The following is a 14,379-nucleotide window of genomic DNA, read 5'->3' as shown; positions in this document are numbered from 1 at the left end:
AGTTTTTAGCTGAGTTCTTGCAAATCTGTGACACAGTCAAGACTAATGGGGTTGACCCTGAGGTCTACAGACTGATGCTATTCCCTTTTGCTGTAAGAGACAGAGCTAGAATATGGTTGGACTCTCAACCTAAGGATAGCCTGGACTCTTGGGAAAAGCTAGTCAATGCCTTCTTGGCAAAGTTCTTTCCACCTCAAAAATGGAGTAAGCTTAGAGTGGAAGTCCAAACCTTTAGACAGAAGGATGGAGAATCCCTCTATGAAGCTTGGGAAAGATACAAACAATTGATCAGAAAATGTCCATCTGACATGCTTTCTGAATGGAGCATCATAGGTATTTTCTATGATGGTCTCTCTGAACTATCTAAGATGTCTTTGGATAGCTCTGCTGGAGGATCTCTTCATCTGAAGAAGACGCCTACAGAAGCTCAAGAGCTAATTGAAATGGTTGCAAATAACTAATTCATGTACACTTCTGAAAGGAATCCTGTGAACAATGGGACAAGTCAGAAGAAAGGAGTTCTTGAGATTGATACTCTGAATGCCATACTGGCTCAGAACAAGATATTGACTCAACAAGTCAATTTGATTTCTCAAAGTCTGTCTGGAATGCAAAATGCACCTGGCAGTACTAAGGATGCTTCATCTGAGGAAGAAGCTTATGATCCTGAGAACCCTTCAATGGAAGAGGTGAACTACCTAGGAGAACCCTATGGAAACACCTATAATTCTTCATGGAGAAATCACCCAAATTTCTCATGGAAAAATCAAGAGAAACCTCAACAAGGTTTCAACAACAATAATGGTGGAAGAAACAGGTTTAGCAATGGCAAGCCTTTTCCATCATCTTCTCAGCAACAGACAGAGAATTCTAAGCAGAACCCCTCTGACTTAGCAACCATGGTCTCTGATCTAATCAAAACCACTCAAAGTTTCATGACTGAAACAAGATCCTCCATTAGGAATTTGGAGGCACAAGTGGGACAGCTGAGTAAGAAAATTACTGAACTCCCTCCTAGTACTCTTCCAAGCAATACAGAAGAAAATCCAAAAGTGGAGTGCAAGGCCATCAACATGGCCGAATTTGGAGAGGAAGGAGAGGAAGTGAACGCCACTGAGGAAGACCTCAATGGGCGTGCACTAGCCTCCACTGAGTTCCCCAATGAGGAACCATGGGAATCTGAGGCTCAAAATGAGACCATAGAGATTCCATTGGACTTACTTCTGCCTTTCATGAGCTCTGATGAGTATTCTTCCTCTGAAGAGGATGAGTATGTCACTGAAGAGCAAGTTGCTAAATACCTTGGAGCAATCATGAAGCTAAATGACAAGTTATTTGGAAATGAGACTTGGGAGATTGAACCTCCTTTGCTCACCAAAGAACTGGATGACTTGTCTAGGCAGAAATTACCTCAAAAGAGACAAGATCCTGGGAAGTTTTCAATACCTTGTACCATAGGCACCATGACCTTCAAAAAGGCTCTGTGTGACTTAGGGTCAAGTGTAAACCTCATGCCTCTCTCTGTAATGGAGAAGCTAAGGATCTTTGAGGTACAAGCTGCAAGAATCTCATTAGAGATGGCAGACAACTCAAGAAAACAAGCTCATGGACTTGTAGAGGATGTCTTGGTAAAGATTGAAGGCCATTACATCCCTACTGATTTCATAATCCTAGAGACTGGGAAGTGCATGGATGAATCCATCATCCTTGGCAGACCCTTCCTAGCCACAGCAAAGGCTGTGATTGATGTTGATAGAGGTGAACTGGTCATTCAAGTGAATGAAGAATCCTTTGTGTTTAAGGCTCAAGGATACCCCTCTGTCATCATGGAGAGGAAGCATGAAGAGCTTCTCTCAAATCAGAGTCAAACAGAGCCCCCACAGTCAAACTCTAAGTTTGGTGTTGGGAGGCCACAACCAAACTCTAAGTTTGGTGTTGAACCCCCACATTCAAACTCTAAGTTTGGTGTTGGGAGGTTCCAACATTGCTCTGAGCATCTGTGAGGCTCCATGAGAGCCCTCTGTCAAGCTACTGACATTAAAGAAGCGCTTGTTGGGAGGCAACCCAATGATTATATTTTATATATTTCTCTTTGTTATTTTATGTTTTTTGTAGGTTGATGATCATAAGAAGTCACAAAATCCATTGAAAAAGCAAAAACAGAATGAAAAACAGGAAGAAAAACAGCACACCCTGGAGGAAGAACCCACTGGCGTTTAAACGCCAGTGAGGCTAGCAGTTGGGCGTTTAACGCCCAGTCTGGCACCATTCTGGGCGTTTAACGCCAGAAAGGGGCACCAGACTGGCGTTAAACGCCAGAAAAGGGCAAGAACCTGGCGTTAAATGCCAGGAATGGGCATCAGCCCGGTGTTTAACGCCAGAAATGGCTCAAAACGTGATTTTGAGTGCCATTTGGTGCAGGGATGACTTTTCCTTGACACTTCAGGATCTGTGGACCCCACAGGATCCCCACCAACCCCACCACCCTCTTTCTTCTTCACCCAATCACCAATCACCTCAACACCTCATCCCCATAAACCCTTCTTCACTCCTTCATTTTCACACAAACTAAACACCACTTCTCCCCCTCTTTGGCCGAACACAAAGCCATCTCCCTCTCCCCATTTCTTCTTCTTCTACTCTCTTCTTTCTTCTTTTGCTCGAGGACGAGCAAACCTTCTAAGTTTGGTGTGGTAAAAGCATTGCTTTTTGTTTTTCCATAACCATTTATGGCATCCAAAGCCAGTTCAACTGAGAAGGCATGACCTCAAGCCCATCACTAAGAAAAGGATGGAGCAAACAAGAGACCCCTCTCATCAAGAGATCCCTGAGATACCTCAAGGGATGCACTTTCCTCCACAAGACTATTGGGAGCAACTAAACACCTCCCAAGGAGAATTGAGTTCCAACATGGGACAACTAAGGGTGGAGCACCAAGAGCATTCCATCCTCCTCCATGAAACTAGAGAAGATCAAAGAATCATGAGAGAGGAGCAACAAAGACAAGGAAGAGACATTGAGGAGCTCAAGCACTCCATAAGACCTTCAAGAGCAAGAACAAGCCGCCATCACTAAGGTGGACCCGTTCTTTAATCTCCTTGTTCTTTATTCTTCTGTTTTTCGAATTTTTAGTGCTTATGTTTATCCATGTTTGTGTCTTATGATCATTAGTGTCTTAGTGTCTATGCCTTAAAGCTATGAATATGAACCCATCACCTTTCTTAAATGAAAACTGTTTTTATTACAAAAGAACAAGAAGTACAGGATTTCAAATTTATCTTTAAAACTAGCTTAATTAGTTTGATGTGGTGGCAACACTTTTGTTCTCTGAATGTATGCTTGAACAGTGCATATGTCTTTTGAATTTGTTGTTCATGAATGTTAAAAATTGTTGGCTCTTGAAAGAATGATGAAAAAGGAGACATGTTACTGAGGATCTGAAAAATCATAAAAATGATTCTTGAAGCAAGAAAAAGCAGTGAATACAAAAAAAAAAAAGAAGAAGAGAAAGGAGAAAAACGAAAAAAAAGGGGGAGAAAAAGAAAAAGAAAGAAAAAGAAAAAAATAAAGTTGTGATCCAAGGCAAAAAGAGTGTGCTTAAGAACCCTGGACACCTCTAATTGGGGACTCTAGCAAAGCTGAGTCACAATCTGAAAAGGTTCACCCAATTATGTGTCTGTGGCATGTATGTATCCGGTGGTAATACTGGAAGACAGAGTGCTTTGGGCCACAGCCAAGACTCAATAAGTAGCTGTGTTCAAGAATCATCATACTTAACTAGGAGAATCAATAACACTATCTGGATTCTGAGTTCCTAAAGAAGCCAATCATTCTGAATTTCAAAGGATAAAGTGAGATGCCAAAACTGTTCGGAGGCAAAAAGCTACTAGTCCCGCTCATCTAATTTGGAGCTAAGTTTCATTGATAATTTGGAATCTATAGTATATTCTCTTCTTTTTATCTTATTTGATTTTCAGTTGCTTGAGGACAAGCAACAATTTAAGTTTGGTGTTGTGATGAGCGGATAATTTGTACGCTTTTCGGCATTGTTTTTAGTATGTTTTTAGTAGTTTTAGTTGAGTTTTTAGTATATTTTTATTAGTTTTTAGTTAAAATTCACTTTTCTGGACTTTACTATGAGTTTGTGTGTTTTTCTGTGATTTCAGGTATTTTCTGGCTGAAATTGAGGGATCTGAGCAAAAATCTGATCCAGAGACTCAAAAGGACTGCAGATGCTGTTGGATTCTGACCTCCCTGCACTCGAAGTGGATTTTCTGGAGCTACAGAAGCCCAATTGGCGCGCTCTCAACGGCGTTGGAAAGTAGACATCTTGGGTTTTCCAGCAATATATGATAGTCCATACTTTGCCCAAGATTTGATGGCCCAAACCGGCGTTCAAAGTCACCTACAGAAATTCCAGCGTTAAACGCCGGAACTGGCACCTAAATGGGAGTTAAACGCCCAAACTGGCATAAAAGCTGGCGTTTAACTCCAAGGAGAGTCTCTACACGAAAATGCTTCATTGCTCAGCCCAAGCACACACCAAGTGGGCCCGGAAGTGGATTTTTATGTCATTTACTTATCTCTGTACACCCTAGACTACTAGTTCTCTATATATAGGACCTTTTACTATTGTATTTTCATCTTTTGATCATGTTTTTATGATTGAACCCTCTTTGGGAGGCTGGCCATTCGGCCATGCCTAGACTTTGTTCTTATGTATTTTCAACGGTGGAGTTTCTACACACCATAGATTAAGGTGTGGAGCTCTGCTGTACCTCGAGTATTAATGCAATTACTATTGTTCTTCTATTCAATTCCGCTTGTTCTTTGTCCAAGATATCACTTGTTCTTCAACTTGATGAAGGTGATGATTGACACTCATCATCATTCTCACTCATGAACAAAGTGACTGACAACCACTCTTGTTCTACAAGCATTCGAGGCTCTAGTGAATATCTCTTGGATTCTTTAATCGGAATCTTCGTGGTATAGGCGAGAACTGATGGCGGCATTCAAGAGAATCCGGAAGGTCTAACCTTGTCTGTGGTATTCTGAGTAGGATTCAATGATTGAATGACTGTGACGTGCTTCAAACTCCTGAGGGCGGGGCATTAGTGACAGACGCAAAAGAATCACTGGATTCTATTCCGGTCTGATTGAGAACCGACAGATGAATTCCACTATGACCGTGACAGGGCATATGCAATCGCTTTCAATGAGAGGATGGGAGGTAGCCACTGACAACGGTGAAACCCTACACGAGCTTGCCATGGAAAGGAGTAAGAAGGATTGGATGAAGACTGTAGGAAAGCAGAGAGACGGAAGGGAAGGCATCTTCATACGCTTATCTGAAGCTCTCACCAATGATATACATAAGTATCTCTATCTTTATCTTTATGCTTTATTCGTTTATCACTATACCCAATTGAGTCTGCCTGACTGAGATCTACAAGGTGACCATAGCTTGCTTCATAGCAACAATCTCCGTGGGATCGACCCTTACTCACGTAAGGTATTACTTGGACGACCCAGTGCACTTGCTGGTTAGTTGTGCGAAGTTGTGTTTATGCCATGGTATTGAGCACCAAGTCTTTGGAGCCATTACTAGGGATTATTTGAGCTGTGAAAAGTATTGATCACAATTTCGTGCACCACTTTATCTTTCACACTTCTAACAGAATCAAACATGTATCTAGCCATCAAATAGGCAAAAGAGATTTCTGTTTTAGTGATTAGGGCATACAAAACAAGTGTGTCCATGTAAGAAACCCTTTGATATGAACCACTTTGAGGAATTAAGATGTGGTTGATAATACGATGCAACTGAGCACGTTCATATCCTAGGGCTTTGTGAGTGGGTGTGATGCCATCAATTAAAGAAACATGTTCACAAATGTGAGCCAGAGAATCATGGTAAGAGATACCAACACCTTCATCCCACTTCACAGATGTATAAGCACACGGTCCAACATTAGTGTACTTCAAGGAAGCACTGATAGTTTCATTATTCAAGATAATGTCTCTGTCCTTAACATAAGAATGCACACTTCCTTCATGGTAAGTCATGTTTGCATAAAATTCTTTGACTAACTGAGGATAAACAGGTTTTTTGATTTTGAAAAGGTGATTCCAGTCGAAAAATTCCAGATTTTCAACAAAAGGAAAACCTTTCTTTTTCAAATCAGGTAAATCAGCAAGAAAAGAGGGACATAGATTACGGTACTAAATAACTCCCCCATAAAAGTCATGGTTCATGGCAGATTTGAAATGATGGGGTTATAGTCTGAGTGAGATGTCATGAAGTGTGATTTGTGAGCAAAAGGGTTAATGTCGGGTTCTCTAACAGATTTAAGAGGGAGATGAGGGTTACCTCGTTGAGAGAGCACAGGAACCGACCTGGATTTGGGTTGTGTTGGTTCGGGAACAGGTTCCTCAGGCACTGGATGTTTGCCCTTGGAGGAGCTAGGCTTCGCAGAACCAGGTTTTGAGGAGCCTGGCTTGGAAGTTGTGGCCTTTGGTGGTGGTGTCGGCTTGGCAGGAGCAGGGTACCTCGGTGTAGTCTTGGTCTGTGCCATGGGAGAAGTGCGAGGAGGAGAGGTAGGAGGAGAAGGTGATGGAGTAAAAGTGGTGTCTTGAGAACGAGTTGATGGTCTAGGATATCCTGGAAGTTTATGAATTTTCTCACGCGGTGCTCTTTTGGCAATAACTTTCTTCCCCATTTTTAGTTAGATTTAGGCTTTTGATGGAAGAGAGACAGTGGAGTGAGAGGGAAGAAACCGAAGGGTTGAGGAGAAGTTATGGAGGGAAGAGAGGGAGTGTTGGTAACCGTACCCAAAAGTGGTTTTTCAAAACCATGCAACTGCATCACTTTTTAAAATGACATGAAAAGACCTGACCTCATAAATTTAAGATTTGATTTGATTTGAAAATAAAAACAGGAAATGAATTTTAAATTTTGAAAAAAAACCAAAAGATAAACTGAAAATCTTTTTGGATTATAAACATTAAATGAAAAATTATTAAAAAATAAACACACAGCCCATCACCCAAAAAAAATGTAACATTCACATATGGGCCCAGAGAAAGTTGGATTTAAGGAAACACAATGGACCACTCTAGATCTGATTTTGAGATTGGCCCAGATTATCTTTCATTTGAAACAAGTTCAGAACACGCTGGCTTGATGGAGACGTTCATCACCTGCCCAGAATTGTCTCATACCTGTTTATGAGACAAAAATCTCCAGCAAATACATCAGCAATTTTCAAATAAAGAATCATAACTCAAAATTCCTAGACAAGTCCTAAGCATACAGAATCTATTCTCAGCTAATGGTTTTGTAAAAATATCTGCCAATTGCTCCTCAGATTTAACAAATTGAATACTAATATCCCCTTTTTGGACATGTTCTCTTATTGAGTGAAATTTCACTTCAATATGCTTCGTCCTTGAGTGCAAAACTGGATTTTTAGAAATATTAATGGCACTCATATTATCACATATCAAGGGAATATTTTTAGCCTTTAATTTGTAATCAGCAAGCTGTGTTTTTAACCATAAGAGCTGAGAACAACAAGAAGAAGCAGCTATATACTCAGCCTCTGCAGTGGATAAGGCCACTGTTGGTTGCTTCTTACTTGACCAAACATTTAAGGACTTTCCAAGGAAGCAACATAAACCAGAAGTGCTCCTTCTATCAACTCTATCACCAGCAAAATCTGCATCACAATAACCAACTGCAGAAAAATCATCAATCTTAAAAAACCAAAGACCAAAATTAGATGTGCCATGAACGTATCTAATGATCATTTTAACTGCAAAAAGATGTGACTCTTTAGGTTTGGATTGGAACCTAGAACACAATCCAACACTTTGCACAATATCGGGTCTAGAGGAAGTTAAGTACATAAGTAAACCAATCATTCCTCTATACCTAGTCTCATCAACATCTTTCTCAGTTTCTCCCTTATCTAATTTAGAACTAGGATGCATGGGTGTTCCCATGGGTTTGGCATTTTCCATACCAAATTTCTTAACTAATTCCTTGGCATACTTTTCTTGATGAATGAAAATACCTTTTTCAGTTTGTTTAATTTGCAGCCCAAGGAAGAAATTAAGTTCACCCATTATACTCATGTCAAATTCACTTGTCATGAGTTTTCCAAATTCAGAACAAAGGGATTCATTTGCTGATCCAAAAATAATGTCATCAACATATATTTGGACTAGAATAAAAGAATCATTAGAGTTCTTGATGAATAGAGTTGTGTCAGTGGTGCTTCTTTGAAAACCATTTTTCAAAAGAAAAGAGCTAAGTCTCTCATACCAAGCTCTAGGAGCTTGTCTTAAACCATAGAGAGCTTTAGACAATTTGAAAACATGATTAGAATGTTCTTTATTTTCAAAACCAGGAGGCTGCTCCACATACACTTCTCTATCTATCACACCATTCAAAAATGCACATTTCACATCCATTTGATATAATTTAAAACCACAAAATACAGCATAAGCTAAGAGAAGTCTTATGGCTTCCATTCGGGCAACAGGGGCGAAGGATTCATCAAAGTCTATTCCTTCTTCTTGGTCATATCCTTGAGCCACTAGCCTTGCCTTGTTTCTTGCAATGCTACCATCCTCTCCCAACTTGTTCCGAAATATCCACTTGGTGCCGGTCACTTTCTTTCCACTTGGCCTTAGAACCAAAGTCCATACTTGGTTCTTTTCAAATTCAAGAAGCTCATCCTCCATAGCTTTAACCCAAAAAGGGTCACTAAGTGCTTCCTTGATGTTTTGAGGCTCTATTTGTGATAGAAAGGCAATGTTGGATCCTTCATTTGCCTTTCTAGTGGAAGACCTTGTTTGCACTCCATGAGAGACGTCCCCAATGACAAATTCCTCAGGATAATTCTTCAAGAATCTCCACTCACGAGGTCTGGTGGACTTGGAGGCAGATTCAGTCACCAAGGGATTCTGAGCGCTGCTGGCTGCAGGATTTCCTTCAGATTCATGAGACAAAATGGAATTGTCTCTTGATTTTCAACATTTACAGTTTCTGGTTCAGCTTGTCCAGAATTTTCTTTTCCATGATTTTGAGCAGTTTCATCCTCCTTTTGAGCTTGATTTCCTGCATCACAATCTTCCAAAATGCTTTGCACCAAGTTAGTATCACAAAATGTAACATGTATGGACTCCTCAATAATTCTAGCATCTTGATGATAAACCCTATATGCTTTACTAGTTGTGGAATATCCTACAAACAAACACTCATAAGCCTTTGGATCAAATTTACCCAAATTTTTTTTGTTATTTAAAACAAAACATTTGCATCCAAAGATGTGCAAGTAATCTAAGTTTGGTGGGTAGCCTTTCCAAAGTTCATAAGGGGTTTTCTTCAAAAATTTTCTTATGATTGTTCTATTTAAAATGTGGCAAGCTGTGTTAACCGCTTCAGCCCAAAAGAATTTTGGAATATTATTACTCTCACAAAGCATAGCTCTTGTCATCTCTTGTATGCTTCTATTTCTTCTTTCCACAACACCATTTTGTTGTGGTGTTCTTGGACAAGAGAAGTTGTGAGATATTCCAAATTCCTCACAAAAGGTTTCAAACAAATTATTTTCAAATTCAGTTCCATGATCACTTCTTATAGAAGAGATTTTCAAATCCTTTTCATTTTGAATTTTCTTGCAAAAAGGTTCAAAGGCCGAAAAGGCTTCATTTTTGTGTGCAAGAAATAAAACCCAACCAAACCTAGTATAGTCATCCACAATTACTAAACCATAATGTTTATCACCTAGGCTTTGCGTTCTTGTTGGACCAAATAAATTAATGTGTAGCAACTCAAGTGGTCTTTTAGTAGAGATGTCTTCCTTTGGTTTAAAAGAACTTTTTGTTTGTTTTTCCATTTGGCAAGCATCACAAGTGATGTCTTTGTCAAACTTTATCAAAGGGAGACCTCTTACTAATTCTTTCTTTACAAGTTTGTTTATTTGAAACTGATGAGCGGATAATTTATACGCTTTTTGGCATTGTTTTTAGTATGTTTTTAGTAGCTTTAGTTGAGTTTTTAGTATATTTTTATTAGTTTTTAGTTAAAATTTACTTTTCTGGACTTTACTATGAGTTTGTGTATTTTTCTGTGATTTCAGGTATTTTCTGGCTGAAATTGAGAGACCTGAGCAAAAATCTGATCAAGAGATTGAAAAGGACTGCAGATGCTGTTGGATTCTGACCTCCCTGCACTCGAAGTAGATTTTATGGAGCTACAGAAGCCCAATTGGCGCGCTCTCAACGGCGTTAGAAAGTAGACATCCTGGGCTTTCCAGCAATATATGATAGTCCATACTTTGCCCAAGATTTGATGGCCCAAACTGGCGTTCAAAGTCACCTTCAGAATTCCCAGCGTTAAACGCCGGAACTGGCACCAAAATGGGAGTTAAACGCCCAAACTGGCACAAAAGCTGGCGTTTAACTCCAAGAAGAGTCTCTGCACGAAAATGCTTCATTGCTCAGCCCAAGCACACACCAAGTGGGCCCGGAAGTGGATTTTTATGTCATTTACTCATCTCTGTACACCCTAGGCTACTAGCTCTCTATATATAGGACCTTTTACTATTGTATTTTCATCTTCGGACATCTAGTTCTTAGATCATTGGGAGGCTGGCCTCACAGACATGCCTAGACCTTGTTCTTATGTATTTTCAACGGTGGAGTTTCTACACACCATAGATTAAGGTGTGGAGCTCTGCTGTACCTCGAGTATTAATGCAATTACTATTGTTCTTCTATTCAATTCAGCTTGTTCTTATTCCAAGATATTCATTCGCACTCAAGAACTTGATGAATGTGATGATTATGTGACGCTCATCATCATTCTCACTTATGAACAAGTGACTGACAACCACTTCTGTTCTACAAGCAAACAAGGCTCTAATGTTTATCTCTTGGATTCCTGATACACGATGCATGGTTGATCGCCTGACAACCGAGCGCTCGCCTGACAAACAAGCCAGCCATTCCGTGAGATCAGAGTCTTCGTGGTATAGGCAAGAACTGATGGCGGCATTCAAGAGAATCCGGAAGGTCTAACCTTGTCTGTGGTATTCTGAGTAGGATTCAATGATTGAATGACTGTGACGTGCTTCAAACTCCTGAGGGCGGGGCGTTAGTGACAGACGCAAAAGAATCAACTGATTCTATTCCGGCCTGATCGAGAACCGACAGATGGATAGCCGTGCCGTGACAGGGTGCGTTGAACATTTCCACTGAGAGGATGGGAGGTAGCCACTGACAACGGTGAAACCCTTGCATAAGCTTGCCATGGAAAGGAGTAAGAAGGATTGGATGAAGACAGTAGGAAAGCAGAGAGACGGAAGGGACAAGCATCTTCATACGCTTATCTGAAGCTCTCACCAATGATATACATAAGTATCTCTATCTTTATCTTTATGTTTTATTCATTCATCATCTATACCCATTTGAGTCTGCCTGACTAAAATTTACAAGGTGACCATAGCTTGCTTCATACCAACAATCTCCGTGGGATCGACCCTTACTCGCGTAAGGTTTATTACTTGGACGACCCAGTGCACTTGCTGGTTAGTTGTGCAAAGTTGTGTTTATGACATGTTATGGAGCACCAAGTTTTTGGGGCCATTACTAGGGATTATTTGAGTTGTGAAAAGTAGTGATCACAATTTCGCACACCAAGTTTTTGGCGCCGTTGCCGGGGATTGTTTCGTGTATGGACAACTGACGGTTCATTTTGTTGCTTAGATTAGGTATTTTTCAGAGTTCTTAAGAATGAATTCTAGTGTTTCATGATGATCTGTTGAAATCTGGCTGGCTGAGAAGCCATGTCTAATCTTTGGACCGAGGTTTTAACTTATCATCACAAGAGCTTGTTGATTTCTATCAATCTTGCTATTGGAGCAATGATCTGCTGAGGCTTGGCTGGCCATTGGCCATGTCTAGTGTTTTGGACCGAAGCTTTCTTTGAAAGCTTGGCTGGCTGTGAAGCCATGTCTAATTCCTGGACCGGAGTCTTAGACTAGCATTGCAATGATTCCTGGAATCCAAATCAAGAATTCTGAAACCTTTATTTTCTATTTTCATATAATTTTCGAAAAAGCACAAAAAAAAATTACAAAATCATAAAAACCAAAAATATTCTATGTTTCTTGTTTGAGTCTAGTGTCTAATTTTAAGTTTGGTGTCTTGCATGCATTGTTTATTTGATCTTGGTTCTATTTTCAAGTCAATAGTACAGGGAACTGAAGATTCAGAACATGCAGCAGAGGAATTACACAGAAAAAGCTGGGCGTTCAAAACGCCCAATGAAGAAGGACAGACTAGCGTTTAAACGCCAGCCAGGGTGCCTGGTTGGGCGTTTAACGCCCAAAAAGGTAGTGCATTGGGCGTTAAACGCCAGAATGTGCACCATTCTGGGCGTTTAATGCCAGGATGGCACAAGAGGGAGGATTTTGTTTTCAAATAATTTTTTTTTCAAGTTTTCAAAGTTTTTCAAAATCAAATCTTTTTCAAATCAAATCTTTTCAATCAAATGTTTTCAAAATCAATTTCTTTCCTTTTTCAAAGATACTTGCTAACAATTAGTGATTTGATTGAACAATTCAAGTATGTTGCCTTTTCTGTTGAGAAAGGTTTAATGTTTGAATCATATCTTTTCTTGTTAGGCAAGTCATTAATTTTTAAAATCAAATCTTTTTAAAATTGTTTTCAAATCATATCTTTTCAATCATATCTTTTTAAAACCATAATTTTTCAATCATATCTTTTTCAAAACAGTTTTTAATCATATCTTTTTGATTTCTAATTTCAAAATCTTTTTCAAAAATTACTTGATCTCTTTCTCACTCTTGATTTTCAAAAATCAAATTAAAGTTTTTCAAAATGTTTTTAAAATCTTTTTAATTAATTTTCGAAAAAAAATCTCTTCCCCTCTTCTCACATCCTTCTATTTATGGAGTACCACTCCTCATCAATGCACAATTCGAACTCTATCTGACTAAGTTCGAATTCTTCTACCTCTTCCTTCTATTTTTCTTCTTCTCTGACACCTCAAGGAATCTCTATACTGTGACATAGAGGATTCCATATTTTCTTGTTCTCTTCTCTTTCATATGAGCAGGAACAAAGACAAAGGCATTCTTGTTGAAGCTGACCCTGAACCTGAAAGGACCTTGAAGCGAAAGCTAAGAGAAGCTAAGGCACAACTCTCTGTAGAGGACCTAACAGAAATCTTCAAAGAAGAAGAACCCATGGCAGCCGAAAACAACAACAATGCAAGGAAGGTGCTGGGTGACTTTACTGCACCTACTCCCGACTTCTATGGGAGAAGCATCTCTATCCCTGCCATTGGAGCAAACAACTTTGAGCTTAAGCCTCAATTAGTTTCTCTAATGCAATAGAATTGCAAGTTCCATGGACTTCCATTGGAAGATCCTCATCAGTTCTTAGCTGAATTCTTGCAAATCTGTGACACTGTCAAGACCAATGGGGTTGACCCTGAGGTCTACAGACTTATGCTATTCCCTTTTGCTGTAAGAGACAGAGCTAGGACATGGTTGGACTCACAACCTAAAGAAAGCCTGGACTCATGGAAAAGCTAGTCAATGCCTTCTTGGCAAAGTTCTTTCCACCTCAAAAATTGAGTAAGCTTAGAGTGGAAGTCCAAACCTTCAGACAGAAGGATGGAGAATCCCTCTATGAAGCTTGGGAAAGATACAAACAATTGATCAGAAAATGTCCTTCTGACATGCTTTCTGAATGGAGCATCATAGGTATTTTCTATGATGGTCTCTCTGAACTATCCAAGATATCTTTGGATAGCTCTGCTGGAGGATCTCTTCATCTGAAGAAGATGCCTACAGAAGCTCAAGAGCTAATTGAAATGGTTGCAAATAACCAATTCATGTACACTTCTGAAAGGAATCCTGTGAACAATGGGACTAATCAGAAGAAAGGAGTTCTTGAGATTGATACTCTGAATGCCATATTGGCTCAGAATAAAATATTGACTCAGCAAGTCAATTTGATTTCTCAAAGTCTGTCTGGAATGCAAAATGCACCAAGCAGTACTAAGGATGCTTCATCTGAAGAAGAAGCCTATGATCCTGAGAACCCTTCAATGGAAGAGGTGAATTACATGGGAGAACCCTATGGAAACACCTATAATTCTTCATGGAGAAATCATCCAAATTTCTCATGGAAGAATCAAGAGAGACCCCAACAAGGTTTCAACAACAATAATGGTGGAAGAAACAGGGTTAGCAATGGCAAGCCTTTTCCATCATCTTCTCAACAACAGACAGAGAATTCTAAGCAGAACCCCTCTGACTTAGCAACCATGGTCTC

The 14,379-nt window shown here is 39.7% G+C and overlaps 1 protein-coding gene and 2 non-coding genes across 3 annotated transcripts; all 3 read right to left on the bottom strand.

Moving 5' to 3' along the window:
- Window positions 1-206: 206 nt before the first annotated feature.
- On the bottom strand, window positions 207-310 carry LOC130978864 (small nucleolar RNA R71). The gene has a single exon (XR_009086473.1). It is a non-coding gene; the product is annotated as a small nucleolar RNA R71 (small nucleolar RNA).
- Window positions 311-6,254: 5,944 nt separating this feature from the next.
- On the bottom strand, window positions 6,255-6,722 carry LOC130974930 (extensin-like). Its single transcript, XM_057899769.1, has one exon. It carries the CDS (start codon window positions 6,720-6,722, stop codon window positions 6,255-6,257), a length of 468 nt encoding a protein of 155 aa, XP_057755752.1.
- A 6,956-nt stretch (window positions 6,723-13,678) lies between these two features.
- Window positions 13,679-13,786, bottom strand: LOC130978742 (small nucleolar RNA R71). The gene has a single exon (XR_009086359.1). It is a non-coding gene; the product is annotated as a small nucleolar RNA R71 (small nucleolar RNA).
- Between the last annotated feature and the right edge of the window lie 593 nt (window positions 13,787-14,379).

The sequence above is a fragment of the Arachis stenosperma genome, chromosome 4 (assembly GCF_014773155.1).
Source record: "Arachis stenosperma cultivar V10309 chromosome 4, arast.V10309.gnm1.PFL2, whole genome shotgun sequence".
Classification (NCBI taxonomy): Eukaryota; Viridiplantae; Streptophyta; class Magnoliopsida; order Fabales; family Fabaceae; genus Arachis; species Arachis stenosperma.
Note: the sequence above shows the minus strand (reverse complement) of the source record. Positions and strands in the feature narration are given on the sequence as shown.

Excerpts from the sequence above, each read along its gene's own strand:
- LOC130974930 (XM_057899769.1), bottom strand. The coding sequence starts at position 6,722 with ATGGGGAAGAAAGTTATTGCCAAAAGAGCACCGCGTGAGAAAATTCAT.